Source organism: Mustela nigripes, chromosome 17 (assembly GCF_022355385.1).
Source record: "Mustela nigripes isolate SB6536 chromosome 17, MUSNIG.SB6536, whole genome shotgun sequence".
Classification (NCBI taxonomy): Eukaryota; Metazoa; Chordata; class Mammalia; order Carnivora; family Mustelidae; genus Mustela; species Mustela nigripes.
In genome coordinates this window covers 36,983,141-37,008,234 of record NC_081573.1, presented here as the reverse complement: position 1 = coordinate 37,008,234, position 25,094 = coordinate 36,983,141, and the positions used below count along the sequence as shown (strand labels likewise).

At 39.9% G+C, this 25,094-nt stretch overlaps 1 protein-coding gene across 5 annotated transcripts in view; it reads left to right on the top strand.

The window, feature by feature from the left end:
- The window catches only part of CDH8 (cadherin 8), a 375,260-nt gene that overhangs the window by 218,486 nt on the left and 131,680 nt on the right, over positions 1 to 25,094 (top strand). For 4 of the 5 annotated variants that reach the window (XM_059381567.1, XM_059381568.1, XM_059381569.1 and 1 more), the window contains one exon: positions 16,100 to 16,236. In XM_059381567.1, the coding sequence (XP_059237550.1) occupies positions 16,100 to 16,236 (137 nt within the window). Of the gene's footprint in view, positions 1 to 16,099; positions 16,237 to 25,094 lie in introns of those variants that run through there. The other variant, XM_059381571.1, reaches the window with a different exon arrangement.

Here is a 25,094-nt window from a genome sequence, read left to right as displayed (position 1 = left end):
AAAGACTGCAGTGAAGTAGTCTGTATGATTTTAGTTTCCGGAGAAAGAGCTGAGGCTCTAAAAGGTTGAGTTCCCTGTGTGTGGTCATAGAGTAGGGGGTGCGGGGCCAGGATTTAAACCTAAATTTCTTCTGACCATTGCTACCGTATCTATGCATGCTTTGCTTGTTCTGGCATTTTGCATGAGGGGTGGGATGAGGACAATTCATGTTTACTGAGCCCATCCTTTGTGACAGACACTTTGAAATGCTTTTATATGCAGTTAACTGTTTATCGATAAGGTAAAAATTTTCAGCATAACCTAAGTGTTAAAATATCATCCAGTGCCTTCCTGTTAACCTGCTGTGGCTCATTTTCCCCCCCTTTTAATACATTTATTTCAAGTGTGTATTTGGTGTTACCATGGTGTTGAGATGATATGTGATGGTTGTTTTTAGGCAGTTGCTTCCTATTTCTTTCAGAGCATGAGCTGCTTAAAATAAAAGTGGGGGTGATGGCCATTCAGCAGGCAGAGTAGACGGACACATGACCATGGTAGCCACAATGCTCTGTTGTCCTAATTCCTCTCCTGAATGTAAGTGCCCACTCAACATAAGAGATTGCATTTTCTTCTTCCTATTTGAACTCGGGCATTTTTACAATTCACTGCAGTTACCTGGCTTGCTATTAATGAGCTCTTTTCCTGACAACACTCTCCTTACGTTCCTGATGTCCAGCGATGCAAAAGTGGGAATATTCCACACTGTTGAGAACCTCACATTAATTTAGAGTGTAGACTGTGTATTGATCGACTCCTCCGTCTTGTAGTAACTCCTGTATTTGGTTAGGACTTAGTTTTTGTCTATTTAATTTTACTTATCATCCGCATTATTTTTTGGTGATAAGAACACTTGACACCAGCTCTATTCTTTAACAGATTTTTAGGTGCATACTATAATATCTGTCATTAACTCTAGGCACAGAGTTGTGCAGTACCTTTCTAGAACTTAATCCTTCTGTGTAACTGAAACTTTACACCCAATGATTAGCGACTTCCCATTTCCCCCTGCCCCCAGCCCCTGGCAACCACTGTTCTGTGCTTTTATGAATTTGACTATTTGAGATTATCTCCTGTAAGTAGAATCATGTTGTCCTTGTCCTTCTGTGACTGGCTTATTTCACTTACCATGATGCTCTCCAGGTTCATATCTGTTGTGGTGCAGCATAGAAATTCCTTCTTTTTAAGGCTGAATCGTATTTCATTCTATCTATAGGCCATATTTTCCTTATCCATCCATCTGTCGATGGTCAATTACATCGCTTCCACATCTTGGCTGATGTAAAGAGTGTTACAGTGAACATAGGAGTGCTAATCTATCTTCAAATCCTGGTTTTGATTGTTTTGGATAAATACCCAGAAGTAAGATTGCTGGGTCATATGGTGATTCGATTTTAAATAATTTTGTAGGAACTCCCATACTGTTTTCCACAGGGGCTGCACTTCTTTGCATTCTCACCACCAGTGTGCAAAGATCTGGTGCACCGACTGAGTCCTTTTAAAAAATCATTAAAACTTGGTCACTTAGGTTCTGCACACTTTTAGCCAGATACAAGTTTGTCTCCCAGTTCAGAGGCACCAAGTCTTCGAGTCATTGTTCCAAAAAACTCACTGTACTTGCTAATTCAACCACCAGTAGTTAATGCATCCGTGAAATCATCCATTCAGTCGGATAGCTATTTATTCATTATTTTTTCATGTGTGCGTGTGTGTTAAAGGATTTATTTATTTTGTTGTACAACTAGTATCAGCATAACTCGGGTCTTCCTAGGGAATTTCTGTAAAGACAAAGCCTCTGCCCTCATGGACCTTATTGTACAGTAGGGAGGATGCTGCATAGCCACGGGAAACCCAAGCTCTTCACATTTACCTAATTAGATACGTGCTCTCTAAAAATGATAAATAAAGATAGATTATGGAACTTGAGGGTCACACCGAGGGAGAAGTTTCCTAGTTTCATAATGAATTTGAACAGAAGCAACCATAGATACCCAATGATGCTAAGGGGGAAATACCCCACAGTGTAGAGACCAAATATTAATTTGGAGAGGGGACTCTGTGTATATAATTTTTTTCTCTAATCCTCTCTTTCTCTGTTTTTCTAAAGAAATACATTGGGTAGGAAAGGGCTCCTTTTTCTCCTTAGAGGAATAATAAATAATATGTGATGCAGGGACCTTAGAATCCTGGGACTAGCAGAACCAGATAATATTATTTATTAAAGCAGTTAGAACAACCAGTGGAGCAATTAGAGGCAAAAAGCTGAAAACTTGTAGATGGAATTTTTGATACTAAAAGTGCATGCGAGAAAATGTTAAAATGGTTTCTTTAGGCATAATAACAAAAGCTAGAATGAAATTAAGCAGTAAGAAAGAAACAGTTGGAGTTCAGTGAAATATAATAACTGATTCATAACTAAGGGGTTTATTTCATTATAAGTGGCTCTAAACAGCATCTTCACTTGCAGTTGGCTCCAAATTGCATCTTCCTATAAATTTTCCATATAGAGGCTGCAAACCAATGTTTAGCAAAAATATTTTTTATATCATAAAAGTGCATTTATGCCTGTTAACTTTGAAAAACAGATACACACTGCCTTTCTCCAAGAGCAGCATCTCCCTGTGTTCGCAGGGACACGATTGGGGGATTAAAGATACTGTGGCCATGTCAAGTCGAACCGCAGTTTCTTTGCACTAGGACTTCGCAGGAATGTTAATTGGCTAAAGCGTGTCGCACTTTATAAGAAAGAGAAAACGTAAGCGGCACGTTCCATCTTGGAACTTTGTGTGGTTTTGCAGAGCGTCTGGAGTGTAAGGGAGGACCCTCGAGCTCCGTGCTGGTCGGTGCTCTAGATGAGAACGTGTTGAGCATTGCAAGGATTGCAAACCTTATTCCTCTATGTTGAACAGGATATGCAGCTCTTTTGTTACTGTATGAGTCTACCACCCCCCCTTCCCCTCCTTTTTTTTTTTTTTTTTCTTTCTGTAGGACCCACTTAAGGGAGACTCATGGCTTTGGCAAATACTTTGACTCTATTACTTAGGCCGGGGGCCATTAAACTATATAGCCTGTGTGCCAAACCTGGCCTACCACCTTTCTTTAAATGAAGTTTTATTGGAACACAACCATCCTCATTCTTTTTATGTCCTATAATGGCAGAGTCGAGTAGCAGTGACAGGGGGTGTACGGCCTGCTGAGCCTAAAATATTTGCTTGACAAAAACATTTGCCAACCGCTACCCTAGATGGATTGGGGTCTGGATATTCATCTGTAATTTGAATAGCTAGCTCCCATATCATTCCGAAATCTTATGTTGTCTCAGAAACTACCTACAGATTAAAAAATAATAATAATAAACATTTTTTAAATCTGCAGCAGTCAAAGAAATTCTCTGCATGACATTCCAGCTGTATGTGATGGAAGCGACTTCCCCCAAGCTTTCCCGAGAGCCCCTGGGACATTGGTCCTCATGGGACCCACGGCAGAATATACTTATGTTGAGTCTGCCAGAAAAGTCTGGTTTTGTTTCGTGTAGCTTTGGAGCCCATCCTTCTAACTACCCTACAGGCTATGAACGGGCATCCTGAAAAATGCCGTGATGCTTTACCTGCTTGAAGTGAGGAATTTACTTGTTTCTTGCGTGAGTTGATTATAAAACACCATTTTTTCCCTCCATTCTCCAGACCTCATTGATGACTACAATAATACAGGGTTTCTAGAATACAGGCTGGTGACTGCCTTACCCAAACCCTGGTCTCTGCATTTTGAGGTCTTAGTAAATTCTCTGAGTAGCAGTATTTCTGTATCTAAAAATATAAAATGGCATGAAGTAGAAATTCACTTGGAGGAGGCCTGCTGTATGTAGTATGTTCCACACACTCGGACATGTATCCTCTGTTGTGAGACTCGCTATTCAACGAGTGATACTGGAAATAATGTCTGGATTTTCATTCGTGCCTATTTGGTATTTTGTTTTATTTTATTTTAAGATTTTATTTATTTATTTGACAGAGAGAGAGAGATCACAAGTAGGCAGACAGGCAGGCAGAGAGAGAGCGGGGAGGGGCAGGCAGGCTCCCTACTAAGCAGAGAGCCTGATGCAGGGCTCGATCCCAGGACCCTGGGATCATGACCTGAGCCGAAGGCAGAGGCTTAACCCACTGAGCCACCCAGGCGCCCCACCTATTTAGTATTTTAATATAGTGCCCTGCACAGATTATCTCATTTATACTTCATGACAGTAACTGTATGGATTACATATTCTATTACATATTCTATCGCACTTACCAAATTGCTACAGGCTGTTTTCCCTGGGAGTAGATGCGAGTCTGAAGTACAGGGTGTTTGTTAGGGATCAGCCCCCATAAATGGAAGGGGACAAAAAGCAGGATGAGCAGGGGGAGACGTCTAACAGCATACAGTTCCTGCAAAAGCTTGGCCCAACCCAGTGGGTCTCTCAGGAATGAATGTTGGTCATCAGAGGAGTCCTGCCTCAGGCCAAAAGGACCTTTATCCCTCTGCTTGCTTAATCTCCAGATAAACTCTGGAGCATAGACTCTCAGATTGGAAGGAGTGTATAGCTGAGGGCTTCCTGCTGACCCTTCCGCACACAGCTCAGGCATCCTTCCTCAAAGGAAGATCTGCACAGCGTGTCTTCATGTCAGTCATGGATCAGAGCTCTGAGCCTCTTTATTAGGGAAGTAATTTGACTAAATTCATCATGCTAGCCATGTAGTTCCCAAACCCGTGTTGGCACCACACTACAGTATCTTCCTTTAGGCAAGTAGAAACTTGTTCTGCATTTTGACATACAGACACCGAAGGGCCAGATGGGAGCACTGAAATGCTCTCCGTGTAGTATGGCCGTGGTTATCCAAAACCATAAGACTGCATGAATTTATAAAATATGTTACAAAATATTTTAACCCATTGAGCCATGCAGGTGCCCCCCCCTTTTAAATATTTTATTTATTTATTTGACAGACCGAGATCACAAGTAGGCAGAGAGGCAGGCAGAGAGAGAGGGGGAAGCAGGCTCCCTGCTAAGCACAGAGCTCGATGCGGAGCTCTATCTCAGGACCCCTGAGACCATGACCTGAGCCGAAGGCAGAGGCTTTGTTATAAAATATTTTAAAACAAGTGATCTAGAGTCATAAAAATAGCGAAAAATAAAAGGAAAATTCTGATCTTGCCTTTAAAAGTTTCTGTGGTTTTTTGTTTGTCTTTGTGTTTGTTTTCTGATTGGTGAAGTCTTTGTCTCCTCTAGGGAATAAAATTTGATAGTAATGTTTATATTCCGAGAGAAACAAAGATGCTTGTGTAGGCTGAGCAGTGTTATCTAACATTGTTATACTCATAAGGCAAAATAAATCCTCTATTTTGCATCCCAACAAAGGGAGATTGACATCCTTATCTGATGTTCAAATATTTATGGGAGTCATTTCAACCGAGCCTTTATTTCTCCTTATATTTCTACTCTCTGATTTGACACAAGGTATTATACAACCTTGCTGTTGATAAAGGACAATCAGATTTGACTTTGTGTTACAGAGGAAAACATAATATTGCATATTTGAGAAGAGAAGGTGTTAAAAATGGAGAAATGCCATCTCTATCCACCTATCAAAAGTTTATTAGCTTTATGCTATGTGTCTGGAGCCAGTTTGCTGGGGAGTGAAACCGTTCAAGTTGAAGTGTCTTCCAAATGTGCCTCGGGATGCCAATCAAGTTTGGGGATGGTCTACTGAGGTGTGTGGCTCCACAGTAAATAAGATTTATGAAAGTCCTTAAGATGGGTCACAGCTATGGGAAATATATTTAATACTGCAGAAGACCTAAATGTCCTTCCAAAGCCAAGGGTGTGAAATTGGAGATAACAGATATGGAAAGGGAACAGGATCCAGAGGGTGGTGAAGTATGGGAGATGTGCTCACTGGAGAAAGGGGAAACCTGTCTGGATCACCTTTATTAAACATCAGGTACATGATATTGGACTTTGCACTTGCTTACGTGTACAGGACTATGTTAGACCATGTAGGCAGGCATTGTGTTTAGGGATGAGTACTTTTGATGAGAAATACTTTTGTCCCACTAGAGAGAATTGCATTTGCTTGACCACTGGAATGATGTGCTTGTATTAGTAGTATTATAAATCAGATATGTAAACAAGGTATTTCAGTATAAATGCATTTCCAGCCCTTAAGTGCTAGGGTTTAGTGTAAGTCTTTAGCATGTACTAAATGAGCCTAGATTTACTAAATGTCCAATGAAATTTTCACTGCGTAGATAACTTGATGACATGAAAAAAATACCTGTTTTGGTCTAGTTACGCACTACTCTTAGTATTCCTTGGGAGTGCATGTTTTCCATAAACAATTCTTTCGTTTTTTACAGTAAACGATTTTGACCAAAATTGGAATCTATTTAGTCAAATACCACTATCCTCAGAGCTATGTGACATTTAATGTCAGATGCTATGGTCAACTTTATGGTTGGGGGGAAAATGTGTATTATCTACATTTTGCAACCACGGACATTGAGAGTCAGGACAATTTATATGGGTTCCTCAAGTCATATATATGGAGGATTAAATAAGAAGTTAATATATGGGGTTTAGCAGAGAAACTGAAAATTAGGAAGGCCGTGATAAATATATTAAATATATTAACCTTAATCTTAACCCCAGGCATGTTCCTATGGTCCAGACTTTTTTTTTTTTTTTAACTTCACACTATCTCTATTTTATTCTTAATGTAGCCTCATCAACTTTGAATATCCTTTCATATAGTCTATATGTTAAAGGACATTCTTCACTCTTCAATTTCCCCTGAGAAGAGGAAGAGGCTGGAACCTGTTTGTAAGGGCATTTCTTCAGTATTCCTCCATCTCCCTTACTTCCCACATCCAAATAATCACTATATCTTGTTTATTTTACTTTCTAGACTCCAAAACCATCATCTGTAATATGTGCACTCATGAAAGTCCCATCTGCCTGCCACCAGCCCCTTGATATCCACACAGGTGCCAGGCTAATCTCTAACCCACTTAGAGCTGTGCTGTCCACTAGATTAGACACTAGTCACATGTGGCTCTTTGAATAGAGAAAAAAATTCATTTAAATTAAACAAAATACAAATTTTAGTTGCTCTGTTCTACTAGCTAGACTTCAAAGGGCTAAACAGCTACATGTAGCTAGTGGTTACCACATTGGTAACTGTATTGTGGTACACACACACACACACATATACATATACATATATACATATATATATGTATATCTATAAAAACCACATTGGCTTCTGTATGTAGAACAAATATGTAGAGCATGTTTCTACATCACAGAAAGATCTATGAAATTCAGCTGTGGTTTAAATCATATGACTTTCCTGCTGTATTTCTTCAAATGGCTCCCCATTTTCTATAGGTGAAAAAAATCCCTCCACTCAGTTTCTAAGGCTCTTTGTGTTGTATCCCCTGATGTCCTTCCCCTGTCACATTTTGAACTTCAACTACACCCTCCTTTGTTAAGGTCTTTAAGCACAGAGAACATATTCCTAACTCAGACTTTTCGTATTTTCTCCTGCTTTTGAAATGAATAATTTGTAATATTTTATATATCTCATCCCTTTTTTGTCTTCATCGCTGTAAGCTTTGAAAAGACTTACTTATTTTCATTGCCTTTCTTCACCTGTAGACTTCATCTATATGACATGAGCCCAAGGCCATACCTGTCTTGGCACCTAACATCATGCCTTGCACGTAAGAAATACTCAATAAGGAGTGAATGAAGGTAGAAAGTTAAGAGCTGAGATGGAAGGGAAAGATGGGAAAGAAATGATCGAATGCTCATCTGTCAGACCTGAGCTCTCCCCACACTAGTATAGTCCTTTATTTTTTTTTTTATATTTATTTATTTTATTTATTTATTTATTTATTTTGCGTGTTTCATTGCATCATTGTATTTGTTTTTTTGTGGTTTTTTTGTTTGTTTGTTTTTTCAATTTATTTATTTTCAGAAAAACAGTATAGTCCTTTAATTTTTATGCTTTCCTAAATAAACTCTCAAGATTTTCGACATGCTTTTTTTTTTTTTTTCGTCCTGCTGGGGATGCTGTCCTTACCTGTTCTACTTGGAAAACTCCTGCGCATTCTCCATTCTTCCTGTCCCCAAACAGATGCTACATCCTCTTGGTGTCCTCTCTGACCCCCCCTCACTCTTTCCCAGGCACATTTGGGCTTACTCACTGCAGTGTGAGTATTACTTCGTTACGGAGCCTGCCACTTTTCACTGTCAACAGTGAAGTCACACCAATGTGTCCAAAGAAGAGAGTATTCAAATGGTTAGCATCTCACTTGCCGAAAGGAAGCAACCATGAAAACCTTATTGAAATTAAAAGAAATAATAAAGATTTTATTTTTAATCCCTTCACAGTGTACAAGACTACATTCAGTTTTCCCCCCATATTTTTGCTATCATATCGTATTTAGAATTTTCAGTTAGGAATGATTATTTTGATGATTCAGAAAATTAGAATTTCTCCAAAGATATTATGTAAATATTGAAGAATTAATCATGAATCAAATTTTATCTGAGATTTACACTAAAGAATTATTTTGTTGTTCTTTTGGTTCTTTGGCTGCAGAATGTTACACATGAGATTGTCGCTTTAGGTCTCTAGTTTTTCAAGATATTAATGGAACAAATGACAAAACAAAGTACACGCTTGGAAAATGGAATCTCATAAGAACCGAGAGATTGAGGCACCTGGGTGGCTCAGTGGGTTAAAGCCTCTGCCTTCAGCTCAGGTCATGATCTCAGGGTCCTGGAATTGAGCCCCGTATTGGGCTCTCTGCTCATCGGGGAGCCTGCTTCCCTTCCTCTCTCTCTGCCTGCCTCTCTGCCTACTTGTGATCTCTGTCTGTCAAATAAATAAATAAAATCTTTTTTAAAAAAATGACAGATTTAGAATCTGAACTTTCTATATTTGATCCTAAATAAAGTAAAAGGTACCTAAGCATGATTATGTTGGGTGAATCTGCTTCACTTTTTAGGTGAAAACAGCAAGTTGAAATATGGTAACATTCTGTCTCTCTCCCTATGAACACCAAACACCAGAATCTTTGAAATATTTTGTTGTGGTTTAAAAATACCTAGATCTTTGGCAGAATGTCTTCTAGAAATAATGATAAAGACTCAATGTAAAACCACTTTTAAAAACCTTGAGGAAATTTAGAGCACATTATCTAATTTGGGATTCACTTTAACCTTTAAGAGAAGGCAATTCTATTGTTCTCATTTTTAGGCGAAGAAACTGAGGGTTGGCTGTATAAAGTGGCTTCCCAGAGAAGTTAGGAATAGAAGGGCCATTCCCTGGGAAAATCATCAGGTGTTTCACAAATATTACAGTGGAAAGAGTATAGTCCACGATAACTTTCTCTTAGGAAACCTGTTATCAGTTTATCTTGATCTGATGGTTAAAGTCTTCAGTGTAGCTGCTCGTGTATACTCCCCAGTTTATCCTGTACAGTTTCCTCCTGTTGTCCCAAAGCCACTGGCAATGAAAATGGAAGACTCCCTGATTCGGGATGTTCTAAAAATCCTTGAAATATTCCTTTTTTTTTTTTTTTTTCTTTTTAAGACTTTATTTATTTGTCAGTGAGAAAGACAGAGAGAGAGCATAAGCTGGGTGAGAGGCACAGGGAGAATCAGGCTTCCTGCTGAGCAAGGAGCCCGATATAGGACTCAATCCCAGGACCCTGGGATCATGACCTGAGCCGAAGGCAGACCCTTAACAATTGAGCCACTCAGGCGTCCCCTTAAAATGTTCTTGACATTGTTATAGACCAAGAAGCAGTAATCGAACAGGGGACAGAGGATCTCCGTATGTCGTGTTGGGGTGGGATTGGAAAGAGAGGTAGGAGATATGTTGAATATGTATATATGATACTTGAATATGGACCACAAAATACAAACACACACTGGGGCTTTGTACCAATAGCAGTGTTGATATGAAATATAAGTAGTTGAGCTGTTGTTAATTGAAGAAAAGTATAACTCAACTAAAAATGGTTATTTAATATCCGTGGAGCTGCAATGCAGAAGAGGGTGCCATTTCTCAACCCAGGGATATCCATGGTCCATTTTGAGCTCTTCTTAGTCACTGCACCAGTATTATCTTCTTGTATTTACTTCTGAACTCTGCAGGCTACTCTTATTTGGGTCAACTGTGACATCAGTTTGTGTTCATGGTCAGAATACAGTAGATTAAATGAGTTTCCAAACAAGGCTCTGTGCATCTAGGTAGGAATTCTCTTGCACCGGTAACCTTAATTTCACAAAGTAAGATGACGAAGTTTTTACCATTTACTTCTAAGACCTACTCCTGTAGGTTAGTGAAACAGTAATCTTGAAGCAAACCAGGGAATTTGTTGGAATAAAATGAGAAAGTTTAAATGGGGCTTCTAAAACATACTCATTGTACTAGATGGAGAATGTCTATTTCCAAAATTTCCATCATTAGGATTGATGTTAACATGACCCAAGGAGCCCATTTTTTCACATGCCATTTCCCACTGTGTTAATAAGAAGTTCCTTCTTAATCTGGCAGGAAGATGAGTCTCCAAAGTGTATTCTCTTTTTCTCAAAACGAGATCTTTTGTCTAACACACTTGAAGTAATTCTGCAAAGAAACAGCAAATCCAAAACATGCAAATTTTAAAGAAATTAGAATGAAGACTTCAATACCAGAGGTACGGATTCTGTGACTCTGAAGACATAAATTAGAAAGCTTTGAATTTTTCAATAGATAGAATATGAACCAAAATAGTTCTTTCTCAGTTTTTTATTCTTTTCCTATCCCCATTATTCTTTTCCCTCGTATTTCTTTAGCACCATATTTAACTTTTAGTAAAATCCATGCTTGATAAGTATTTGTACATCCTTCCTACAATCCATTGTTGAGTAACTGCTATACAAAACCCAACCAATGTGCTACTATGATACAGGAATCAAAAATTTCTCCTTGTCCTAAAAGAGTGAAGGTCTGGCAGATGTGTATCTAGAGAAAATGGAAGGAACATCCTTAAGGAGAGGAATGACTCAGACCACATGCAGAAGGTTCCCCATGGATGAGCCGAGGGCTGTAAAACCAAGGACAGCCTTCGATTTCATCAGCTCAGAGTCTTTGCTCCATGGAAGTACATAGAGTAGGAGATATTTTGAAAGAGGCAAAGACAGGTATCAATAAACCTTATTGAGGGTTCTGGGATATCTCTCTAGCGACACATGAATTTCTGCCTTTCCTAAGTCTACTAAAGGATGTGAGTGATAGTCCTTATTTGTATATTTCCACTTCTAGAAATTTGTGTCTGCAGTTAATGCTCAGCTTAAAGGTGTCTCTTACAGATTGAACAACTGACTTACCATTTATTTTATTACTCATTTATTTATTTGCCTAATGTGAGTCATTTATCAATTTACTGAAAAGCATCACTCTCTGAAGAAGATATCTTCTCCTATTTAGAGAGGAGACTATGAGATTGTGAATAGTTACCTAATTTCAATGAGATTCCACCAGTGAGAGCCTAATGGAAGTTCTGGGTTTCTCTGATTATGCTTCTTCCACTTTATGTGCTGCTACTCAGACACAGACAGACAGACACAGGGAATTCCAGGAAAAAGAGAGGCTTATGGATCTACTTCCCAGGTATCTAGCCCAAACAATCACATTCTGTGACATTACGTAGGACACTAGATTCTAAAATCTTATTTGTTACTCCAGGTTTGCTTTCTTAACCCATTCTAGTTTTTTTTTTATTATTATTTTCTATTAATTGACTTTAGGAAAGAGCCTATATTAGTTCCTTATTTAAATATTTATTGCTGCTGATGTTACTATATCACACAGTGGTATGAGTGACTGAGAGGAGAGGGGAAACTTTGGGGTTGCTGCAGTGGATGGTGGGAGCTTAGAGGACCAGGGGAGAGCAAGCTGAATTTTTGCAGCTAAAGATGAAGTTGTGTGGCTCTGGAATGTGTGTGTGTGGTGGGGAGGTGGGGCAGAGCAAACATCTTCTGAGAACATTCCTGAACATGGTATGCTTTCATTTTTTTTTTTCCCCCTAATGGAATCTTACGCTATGTAACCCATTTTAAAATTGTTTAAAATGTAATTAATTTTAACTGTGGTTAAAAAAAAAAAAGATAACATTTGGGGCACCTGAGTGGCTCAGTCAGTTAAGCATCTGCCTTCGGCTCGGGTCGTGATCCCTGGATCCTGGGATCGAGCCCCATATGGGCTCCCTGCTCAGTGGGGAGCCTGCTTCCCCCTCTCTAGCTCCCCTGTGCTTGTGTTCCCTCTCTCACTATCTCTCTGTCATAAATAAATAAAACTTAAAAAAACCCACATGTTATTTAATGTTAACAAACGATTGAATATGTCCGGGAAATCTTTGAACCTGCAGTAGTGAGTTCATGAGACAGAGAAAAGTTTGTGGAAAAATAAACCCCTAAAATAATGATGCCAGAGATGCCAACATCATGCGCCCACTTGCTCTCTCTTTTCAGCTTCATTTTTAATCATTTAAGCTGGCATCTTCTGTGTGTTTGCTTCTATTGCTAGGAGAACTCAGCTTTACTTACTGAGGGACAAGAGATAGGGAGTCATCAGGAGAAACAATGTTATCATGTCCACATAAGTAATGATAGCAGTACAAATTTTTAAATAGAGATTTATTGAGCACTTATTATGTGTCAGGCCCTGACACAAAAGTGCTTTATATGCATTATTCATTAAAGCCTCACAAAACCTGTTATAATTTCCATTTTACAGATTAAGTAACAAAAGCACAGACAGACTAAGCATAACTAAGTCACTAAGACTTGGCATGACTAAGTCACACCTTTGTAAGTGATAAGGTCAAAACATGAACTCAGACAGACAGACTAAGACCCAGGTTCTTTATGATGAGATGATGAATTTCTGTGGAGCCAATGGCAGAGGACTTTCCTAGTAGCCTGAGAATAAACAGCCAGAAACCCAGGCCATGCCCTTAAGCAAAAGAGCAGAAAAGAGTTTGCTAGAAAGTAAAGATGGATTGGAAAATGTATCAGGACATGTTGGGCATGTGGGTGGCTCATGGGTGGTTAAGCCCCTGCCTTTGGCTTAGGTCATGATCCCAGGGTCCTGAGATCCAGCCCCCATCAGGCTCCCTGCTCAGTGGGAACTCTGCTTCTCTCTCTCCCTCTGCTCCTTCCGACTCCCCACTTATGCTGTCTCTCTTCTCAAATAAATAAATACAAATACAAATACAAACCTTTATTTAAAAAATACAAATCTTTATTTAAAAAAAAAACTTATCAGGAGGTCTATAAAGAAGATGGGAAATGGAGGCTTCTTATTCTCTGGTTTTCTGGAGAGGTCTAATTCCTTATTTTATTTAATAAATCATATTTCCTTTGATCTATTTCACGATATGAAAATATATATAATACATATATAATAAATACAGATGTAATATAGATTATATTAAGGCATTGCACATATGTGTATATAATCTAGGCATCTATAATATGTTGAAGGCGATTCTATATTAAAATAAGAAAAATAATCACAATTTTGAGTTCACAAAATTGAGTACATAGATGACATTTGATGATGCCACTATCATACAAATGATGTGAGAGCCCCTGATCCCTGATACTTAGTGGTCTGCACTCACGTGTGTTGACAAAGCATGCCACACGTAGCATCTCATCCAGTCCTCGCAACAATCCTACTATCTAATACTAACATCATCCTTATTTTTAAAAAGATTTTATTTATTTGAGAGAGAGAGAGAGAGAGAGAGTGAGAAAGCGCACAAGCAGGAGGAGGGGAAGAGGGAAGCAGACTCCCCGCTGAGTGGGGAACCCGACGTAGGACTCGATCCCAGGACCCTGAGATCATGACCTGAGCTTAAGTCAGATGCTTAACCCACTGAGCCACCAAGCACCCTATCATCCCTGTTTTATATGTGAATAAGGTCACCCTTCCTGTAGCTAGCTGGTATAGACTTCAGAGGGAATCAAACACGAATATTCATTCTGGTTGTGGTATGTACTGATGAGGTTACTTAAAATGTCCTCTAAGGGTTTTCTTTTTCTTTTCTTTGTTCCATAAGAAACCAAAGAGAAGAAGAGGACAGAAGAAGGAAGGGGCATCTAGCATTGTCCTTGGTCCACATTCGGTGTTGAGTGCATGCTTGGTGATGAGGTTGAATCAGGATTTCTGGGATGTTTAGCAATTCTTGGGAGCCTTTATCATAAAGTCTGCTAGACACTAAAATGTCTACAGAGATATCAAGGGGCTTCTTGAAATAGTCGAGGTAGACTTTAAACTGAATTTCAACAAAGTCATTTCTCCCCCATCAAGTTCCTCCCGTTGTGTAGTCTCGTAATGTTGTGACATTCTTACCTGTGATCTTACCAAAGGGCTGTATTTATAGCCTATTTTATAAATTCTTATGACTCACTCCATACAGTCTGTCATGAACTGGAACTTTAAAAAATGAGAAAAATATCTCCGCCTCTGTTAGAGCGATGAGATTTAAATGACGCCCAAATGTTTTTTCTAGTTTTCTGCTATTTATAAACTGTTAAGAAAGGGGCCTTCTCTATCACCTTCCAAGTGGAAAGATTATTAAAGTTTTGTGTCATCCAAGATGGGGATTATGCTGAGTGTGATGATGATGATGATGATAAACACGTCTCTAGCAATTTTAAAACATATCATAGAGACTGATTTATGCTTTATTCTTAGTCTGCCACCATAGCTGACCAGTAAAAAAAAATTGAGGTTCAGTGAATCTATCCCCAAAATAGCAATACGTAAATAACAGATAGGATGACTGTCTTCCCGTTGTATCACCGGCTGAGAGCGGAGAGAGATCCTGTGTGTCCTCCTTTTTTAATAAAGTCATTAATCCCATCATGAGGACCTACCTTCATGGCCTCATCTTACAGTAATTACTCCCAAAGACCTCATTTCCTAATACTATTACTAGGATTTCAACCCATGAATTCTGTGGCTACACAAACATTCCGTGCACAGCACCCTTCCTTCATTCTGTAAGAAACTAAAGAGAGGAGGACAGAAAAAAGAAGGGGCATCTAGCACTGTGCGTGGTCCCTGATAAATGGTCCCTGTTTGCATTCTATCCTGTTTTAGTGGATCTCACTACTTATGGGCCAATTTTTCTAAATATGCCTCCGGTTTCTTAAGACACTTACCTTATTGGTTTCAGCATTCCATAACCAAAACACAGATCTTGATGTATAAAGAGAATAGCAATAAATGTTGTGGAAAAAAAAAATAATGACTGCGTTATCTTGATGCCTAGTGTTTCTTAATGATATCTTATCTGAAAGAGTGTTCTCAAAAGAGGAACGACTAACCTGTGCATTTAAAATTGTTAATTTCATAGACTCTAGTGTTGTAGACTTTTAAAAATTATTTCCTAGAGAACCAGCAACCATCTTATTTCTATGGACAGAAACTAACAGGAATCCTCAATATGTACTTTCCTTAACACGAAAACAAAATATTCAGCAGCAACAATAACAACAGATACATGCTGTCTAGGCAAATAGGTGCTTAACAGAAACACACATTTCTTTGAACTGCCGTAAATAACATGCTGCCTAGCACCATCCTGCTTTGGGTTTAAGTTTATTGTTTTATTTGATATTTTGTGGCAACTGCTAATTATCATAAGATGTCCAATAAATGTGATGGATTGTCCAATTAACTCTTCATCAGCATCCATTTTTGAAGATGCTACCTATTGAAACTGATGGCAGTTTATGACCTCCGTGTTGCATATGTAGCTAATTACTCCTTGGACAATAATTATTAAGTTTCTTGTGCCTCATTCAGTCATTTTATTTTACAAATTATGATGCCACCGAGTTTCCCAATCCATTTGACTTCACAACTATGGCTCTCCAAGGATTACTAAAGGTCTGCTGTGGAATATATGGATCACATAAACATTGAAGTAGATTACAGATGTGTCTGTTTTGTAGGTTTTCCATCGACCGGCACACTGACCTGGAGAGACAATTCAACATTAATGCAGATGATGGAAAGATAACGCTGGCCACACCACTTGACAGAGAATTAAGCGTATGGCACAACATAACAATCATTGCTACCGAAATTAGTAAGTGCCTGGGTTTAATTTCTTCCTTGTCGGACTGGGTTCAGTTTATGCCTAGGGATCACATGGTTGATGTGATCCCTGTTTCCATCAGATATTTTGGCATTGGAACTTATTTTATTGTTCCCAAGGAGCCTTTGAATCAATTATCTCCAAAAGAAATAACCTGCCTGGTGGTAAATGACCAAGGACCGCAATATATGTGGGAAGGAAGCATTCTTATATCCAAATACCCTTATATCACATATCCATTATTCAGCCATTAAAGATAATGTTTTTCACATTAAAATAGGGGGAAAGATTGAGTATGAAAGGTTAGATTTTAAAAAAATAGAACTTAAGAATTCTGACTATAATTTCAGTAAATGGGCCAAACATAAATATTACATATAATACAGAAACTACTGTTCATATATGTAGACCACATCTGTCCTATTCACATATGCAGACACAAAACATAGAAGGAAACTTCATACTGTCAATACACATTATTTTGCATAGATAAAATTACAGATGATTTTTTGTTTCATTTTTAGAATTTAGTGTAGTTTACACAGTAACCAAGACTAAGACTGTAACTTGAGTATAATCGTTTTCATAAAATACAGGTGAAAAGGTAAGCTTTTTTTTTTTTAAGAGGATTTTGCAGGATTGTTGAAGTAACATGTTTGCCTTTCAATTTTCAGTGAGCACAGTTGCTTTGATTACACTAATGGGCACTACTATTGAGTCTCTAAACCAGTAGCTATGTGGTGGAATTTAGTGCTACACCATCTTTGAGAATTTGCCCTCTGCCTCACCAATTTTTTGTTATACAAACAAATGCCAAAGGAATGTAATACTCATTTTATTTCCAAACAAAATACATTTTTTTGTGTGTTATCTGATGTCCTTCTTTCTGTAAAGGACCTGATAAGAACTTTACAGTTGACACAGGTTCAAGGGAGACAGTCAATTCTGAAAGGAGTTGGGAATCTAAATAAGGAAATTAAAATCAACACTAAGAAGAATTCATGGGTATACATACAGTATAGAAGGGGTAGATGACAATTATAGGATGTGGGACCTAAAATCTGCTCTATACTCTCTCTAAAATCTGCTCTGTGTTTTCACAGCTAGTGTGAGAACACAGCAAACATCTCTGAGACACGTGATTAATCTGTGTGTAAAACAAGAATAAGCCATGCCTTTAGGAAGGACACAGCTTTTCCTTGTTCTGAGATATGGGGGAAATGTCCTCCATGGAGCCCTATTAAAAAACAAAACAAGCAAATGAAAATGTATTAAAAAAGTGAAGATTTAAGATGAAGAGTATCTGTTTTTATATAGCAACTTTGAATGCAAGCAGAGAAAATGCAGCATTCAGGTTAATAAGAAACTTCAATCCTACCCAATGGATGGTTCTGGAGAGAGGATGAACTTTGGAAACTCTGGTGTTTTTCTGGTTTAGGAGTAGTATTCCCTTCCCCCATGCGTTATTTTGGTCAGGTTTTCCCTCGTTAACAGCACGGGATAGAGCAAACCAACTATACCGCTTGGTAACTGGTTTATTAAAAAGGTTAACTCCAGACATGGTAAAGACATAAAATTTTTATAATTTACAACATTGAAGCCACATTATTGCCTTAAGCCTCTGAGAAAAACTGTATACATTTAGATTGCTTTAGGGCTTTATAAAAATGCTCTAAAGGATCAGAGCTTTCTTTAAAGTACGTAGGCAGTAATTACTTTTTAAAGAACCTCCTCATATTGAATACAGCCTTGTTGAGTTATCCTTAATCCGCGATACTTTTTTCTTATGAGATGGATGCCTTTACTTAATATTCATCAAGGAGGTCCTAATTATAAGGATCTATGGTACTCCATTCTAAGGAATAAAAATAAATGAATGCGCAGAGCAGGTGGTTAAGAAACATTTCAGGGACAATACAGAAACAAAAGACTCGTTTGTAAGGAATCACAGACAAGTAAAGAGGCAGACACAAAAGCAGATGCTCCAAGGTAATGAGCTGTTAATTCTGGGGTACCAACCCAAGTCTGTGGAGACATTCATTTGCTCATTCACTCAATAATTATTTATTGAGTCTATACTACTTGCCAAGCACTCTTCCAGTGACTGGGGATATAGCAGTGAGCAAAAGAGACAAATCCCCGTTCCTCTTGGAGTGTTCCTTCTTGGGGCTCCTGGAAGCACCTGCGTATGAAGGGGTAAGTTGAAATCTGCTAGATATCCATAAAGAAAGACAGAGGGGTTAGGAAGAAGGTGATGCGTGTTGGGAATTCCAGGCAGTTCTGTGTTGATGGTATGGAAAAGTACGGTGATGGAAAGCCTCCTATGAACGCGGGATTATATTTATTTATTTATTTATTTATTTATTTATTTATTTATTCTTAAAGATTTTATTTATTTATTTGACAGACAGAGATCACAAGTAGGCAGAAAGGCAGGCAGAGAGAGAGGAGGAAGCAGGCTCCCAGCTGAGCAGAGAGCCCGATTCGGGGCTTGATCCCAGGACCCTGAGATAATGATCCAAGCTGAAGGCAGAGGCTTAACCCACTGAGCCACCCAGGCGCCCCACAGGATTATATTTAAAAATGAATCATGATACACATGAAAAAAATAAGCCTTTATATGTACCCATAAAATAACTAGGTAAGATCATTTTTAAAGTGGTAGAGATTATTATTATTAATGAATACAGGGTAATCAAATTATAAAAATATATCAAAATTTAGACCAGGTGAAATTTTCTTCATGACTTGAGATAAATCACTCAAATATGTCCCAGATTAAGCTTTACAGTTGGTTCTATGTAGACAATAAATACAGAATGGCTCTGCCCGCATAAAGACTATTGGCTTGTCTATGAACATTTTATTTTATTTATTTATTTTTTAAGTCTTTATTTATTTATTTGACAGAGACAGATCACAGGCAGAGAGGCAGGCAGAGAGAGAGGGAGAAGCAGGCTCCCCGCTGAGCAGAGAGCTCGATGTGGGGCTCGATCCCAGGACCCTGGGATCATGACCTGAGCCGAAGGCAGAGGCTTAACCCACTGAGCCACCCAGGTGCCCTTGGAGCTGTAAACTTAGATATCAGTCTGTTCTTCTTGGGATGTTAGCCTGTAACCTTCTTAGTACCAGCAAGAAAGAAAGTATATAAAAGAACTTGAAATTTTAGCTGTACAATACCAGCTGAGGTGGGCATAAATTTAGGAATTTTAAAAGTACAATTAAGCCATTTTCCCCCCTAAATCATAAAAGGAAGTAGAAATAATAAGATCACAGAGACCGTAAGAAAAATTGGAATTCCATGAAAATGGCTGAGAATCGTGTTTGACTTGGTGTTATTATTTAGCCCATCGTGTAATGTTTATCTTCCAAAGCCACACACCATGTCTTGGGGAAAAAAAAAATATTAAAGGGAGATTTATTGTGTTTGGACGAGTTGAAGATTTAAACCGCCCAGGACAACAGAACCCTATAGGGGTTCTAATAAAGATAAAGAAATACACATTCCAGAGAGTACAATTTAAAATTGTACTCTCTGGAATGCCATCTCATCAGCAAAGATTTAAACGAATGAAATAAAGCTTAAAAAAAAAAATAAAAAGGATCTTAGGGACGTCCATCTGTTATCTCTTAATGAGAACGGAGATGTCGGCCTTCATCCTCCTGTGGCAGATTCCCTGAACCAAAGGCGGAGAGGCTTCACTGTGTGTATTACACAAGTATTGCGGCGGTCATAGATCGAGCTTGCCATCACGATCAACAGGCTCATCTCATTACATGAGCTGGCAGTTAGCTATCTGTCCCTGTGCTAACAAGAGATTAGGCTTGTAGAGTGAGTCTCCGCTAGGAACAATCCCATTGTCTGCAACTTCAGTGCGCATCTGCTGCTGTTTATGGCGGAGGTGAAGGGTTAAGGTAGGTTCAGCTGACAGTTAAACACTGAAAAAGTATTGTGTAAGCCCTACGATGCACCAAATTCTCCCAACACTCTGAGAAATTAGGTACTATTAATATAATTGACCCCTGAACAACACAGGTTTGTTCTGCATGGGTCCACTTAGTGGCAGAATTTTTTTTTTCAGTAAATATATTTACCATACCATAAATATATTTTCTGTTCCTTCTGATTTTCTTAATAATATTTTCTTTTCTCTAGCTTGCTTTATGATAGGACTGTGATATATAATACATATAACCTACAGAATGCCTGTTAAAAAACTACTGATGTCATCAGTAAAACTTCTGGTCAGCAGTAGACTATTAATAGTTAAGCTTTTGGTCAGTCAAAAGTTATGCATAGATTTTCAACTGTGCAGAGTCGGGGGGATCGTTGGTGCCCCTAACTACCCCCCACATTGTTTAAGAGTCAACCATATGCCTTTTTCAGACAAGAAAACATAACACAACACAGCTAAATAACTTGGCCAAGGTTTCACAGAGAGCAAGGGCTGGTCGAGGGGGCAAGTTGGGTAGGCGTGCCATTGACCTGCTGATGACGTCGCTCTCTTCCATGGAAGAAACCTCTCTTATAGCCCTTTCCTTTCAAACTCCTGCTTAAATTGGGCCTCCTGGACTGCCACATCATTTGCTGAAGCAAGTGGATGAAGTTGTTCCTTTGCACAAAGCAGAAGGCTGGTTGCCCGGACAGGGGCATGGGGTGGGGCAGGGCGGGAAGAACAGATATGCACCGACCACATCAGTCCCTGCTGTTCTAGCGTCTCTAAGCAAGGGTAGGAGGATAGCCTCCTTCCCAAAGCAGAGTTCAGACTGGGAATCTGTAACTATTTTAGAGATCAGGAAAATGAGGAACAGAGAATAGAGGACACACAGTAGTGCATTTTAGGGGACGGCAGTTTTAGGTGAAGATCACAGAGAACATGTCTTACGCAGCTGACCTGGATCACCTCCAAGGAAGAGCCCTGGCATCAGGCCAAGACCTGCTGCATCAGAAACTCAAGGTGGAAGCTCAGGAACCCACTTTTCCTGAGCTCTCCCACATCCTCTCCACCCCTACCAGGTCCCCCATCAGAAGTTCCTAAATATCTAACAATGCCTTGAAGGAAGACAGAAAAAGCGACGGTTCTGTTGTTAGCTTTTGTCTTTATTTGCTGTCCTTCCTGTGGTGATTAGGTGGCATCTCCCTGGGCTGTGATGTGGCCTCAGGTCTGTCAGATGACGCATAAGTTTCCTCTAGGTTGAACAGGGTGCTAAGACCTACCTATCAGAGCAGTGTGATTAGCAGCACAGCTGTGGGGGACATAAAGACACTGGGGAACCATGGGTAAATCCACTTGCTTTGAATATTCTTTGCAGGGGTTTTTCAGAAGCATTGAATGCCAATTTTAGAGCAGAGAAGCTGGGGATGTGAGGTGGTACGGGTGGAAACCGCTGACCCTGTGTGCTTGGGAGCCGGCTGCTGGCACAGACAGAAAGCACTACTATTGGCTACCTGAAGGTATTTTAAAGCAGGAAGCATATAATTGCCCATTAAATTAATCTCTTAGAGTTAGTGGTAATGCATTGCTCTGGCCCACTACGGTGGGCTGCACACAATATTGCAAATGAAGCTTTTCACTAATGATGACTAAATCTCCCCAGGAAAACACTAGTTTGATAGCACTTAAGAAATGTTGGTTTGTTTTTTGTTTTGTTTTTTTTCCCCTGGCATAAGGCCCAGTTGCCAGAGTAATTGCTTTGTCCAACCCAGGATACTTAGGAAAAATATATCTGAATAGCTCATTGTTCAGAGAAATCTTGTGTCCTGGAGTTGGCCATGTCTGTTGGCCATATGACCTCTGGCAAATTATTTCTCCTCATTCGCTCTCAGTTTTTGTATCTGTGGAATGGGAATCAAAATTATTCTGTAAAATCTTGGGTGTAGTGAGAATTGAATTGAAAGTAATGGTACCAAACCTATTAGCTCAAAACGCATCTATAACCTCTAGAAACTGATAAATTATTATTATTAATGCGGCCCTAATCCTTAATTTAAATATATATTATTTGGTTTATATTGTATGTTACTCCACCTCCTCTCACAACAACAAAATTGGTAATTGCAGTCTGTGGGTCTTTGCTGGGGAAGCTAAACATCTTCATTGCACTGACGAATAGGATAGGTTTGTTCACTGCCCTTCCTTTTGTCCTTGGTTCAAGATGGTAGACCGCCTGCTGGCTAAGGAAAGGCCCTCATGATGAAGCAGGCACATTTTTGGAGAGCCTGCTTGGACTAAAGACTTCAAATTTTGTATCAAGATCATTTGCAAAATACTTAATCTCTTTCTCTATTGCCTGTGGCATAATAGAGGCTAGAGTTTCATTAGGATCAATGCTGTTCCCTAGTGTAGGATGGAACAGAAGCAGATGAAGGGACACCAGATTACTCTCATAGAATGGAAAGGGAGCTGGAAGCCTGAGGTGGACAGTGAAATTCAGGTGTCGGGTGGTAAGGGTCTCCCCAATAACAGGCCATAGCGATAGGACTGAGAATATAGTCCGTCGTCTCAGACAAGCACACAAGTGCTATAAGGTGGAGATTGGTATTGTTAACAGCAAGATGATAGTGAAGGGATGTGGAAAATAAAATATGTGAAGGTCAAGGGGAAGCTATAGGTTCCTGGAAAAGGGGTCAGCATCCAGTTCCCAGTTCTCCAGAGGGAAGGATTGGAATCAGCGTCATTCTGCACTCCAGGAAGTGCAGAGGTGTGCCGGCTGAGTATCGTTGTGGGGACCCGCACCAGTTTTATCACATCCTACATAGCCACTCCAGTTCTTCGAGTACTGACTTGGGAATTTCCCCCCAATTCCACTGTGTTCTGCAGCCATTCTGTCAGTATCTTCCCACAAGTTCTCCATTGTTTTCATCTCTCCCCATCTATTGTTCTGATCTACTTTAGAAAAGCATGCCTATTGAGACTGGAGATGCGGATTTTAACCAGGAACTTCTTTAGGATGTCACTGGGACTAAGAGCCCCTTAGTCCTGATGTAGAAAGAGACAGGAAGTGAGAGGTTTCTGTCTCTGTCTTGTCCTGGTCTCATTATAAACCACCCACCCCCAGAGCCTCAACAGTAATTGCAGACGAAGGACAGAAAGGAGGTAAGCCGCACACTGGCCACTCAGTGCTGCTCTGAGGGTAGCAGATAAGGTGGGGAGGGGGAATGCGGAAGGCCCTGGATACAGATATATACATGGATTTTAGAGATCAAATAGTAGTAGATTGGTTAATCTTCAGGCTTTGGTTTCTCTGGGGACAGAGGAGTTACAGGGACTCAGGGGGAAAGTGTAGTTAGTTATCAGTCTGGAAGTCAAAGAGAACAAGGGAGAATTTTAGTGACCAGGCTTGTAAGCCCCACCTCTGTGATGGAATCATTACTTTTGTCACTTAACTCTGTGGGTAAGGTACTTACCTTCTCTCTGTGGTTCAGTTTCCCTGTGTGTAAAATGGAGAACGCCTTGGTGTACCCTCAGACGTATAAGATGGAGACTAAGTATATTTAAGTGGTAACATGGTGCTGAACAGTGTAAAATTGTTAATGGACACAGGACTGGTTCTGAGTTCAGGTTCAGCTGCCTGCTGGTTTAAAGGCAGACATGAGAGGCGTGCCTCGGCGGCTCCGTTGGCTAAGCATCTGACTTGATTTGGGCTCAGGTCATGATCTCAGGGTCGTGAGATCAAGTCCTGTGTTGGGCTCCATGCTGCGCGTGATGTCTGCTTGACGTTCTCTCTCCCTCTGGCTTGTGTGCGTGCATGCTCTCTCTCTCTCTCTCTCTCTCTCTCTCTCAAATAAACAAATAAATATTTAAAAATAAAGGCAAAGGTGGGAATATGGTAGGGTAACATTCTGAAGAACATCATCCCAGTCCAGGTGAAGCAGGAAGGTGTTTTTTGTTGTTGTTGTTGTTTTTCTTAAAGATCGTATTTATTTGAGACAACACAAGAGAGAGCATGAGAGAGAGCACAGAAGTAGAGGGGAGAGGGCGCCTGGGTGGCTCAGTGGGTTAAGCCGCTGCCTTCGGCTCAGGTCATGATCTCAAGGTCCTGAGATCGAGTCCCACATAGGGCTCTCTGCTCAGCAGGGAGCCTGCTTCCCTCTCTCTCTCTCTCTCTTTCTGCCTGCCTCTCTGCCTAACTGTGATCTCTCTCTCTGTCAAATAAATAAATAAAATTTAAAAAGAAAAAAAAAAAAAGAAGAAGTAGAGGGGAGGGTCAGAGGGAGAGGGACAAGCAGATTCCCTGCTGAGCAGGGAGCCCAACACAGACTGGATCCCAGGACCTTGGGATCATGACCTGAGCTGAAGTCAGACGCTTGACCCACTAAGCCACCCAGGTACCCCAAAGCGGGAGGGTTTTTATTTTATTTTATTTTACTTTTACTTTTTAAGATTTTGTTTATTTGAGAGAGAGAGGTGGGGGGAGGGGAGGAAGGGGAGGGAGATATTCTGTCCATTCCACACTGAGGGCAGAGCCAACCTGGGGCTCAGTCTCACCATCCTGAGACCATGACTTGAGCCTTAAACCAAGAGTCTCTGAAGCAAATGAGCCACCCAGGTGGCCCTGAAGCAGGGTTTTTTGGTTTTGGGTTTTTTTTTTTTTTTTTTTGCTTTTTTTTAAGGGGAAGCCACGGGATATTGTAGCGGCAGCCCCGTGCAGAAGCTCGTGCTCAGCGGTTAATCCTTTGTTCTTGCAAGGCTTCCAGATTCTGCCACTCTGCCGGTAATCAAGGCTCCCAGGTGTTTCTCAGTAAAGAACACCCCTGCATGGCGAGATACGCATGCTGTTAAGGCAGTCCAGACTCCTCCCTCTGCACCAGCACTGAGAATTCCAGGGTGTGTGGAGTAGGCCAGTCT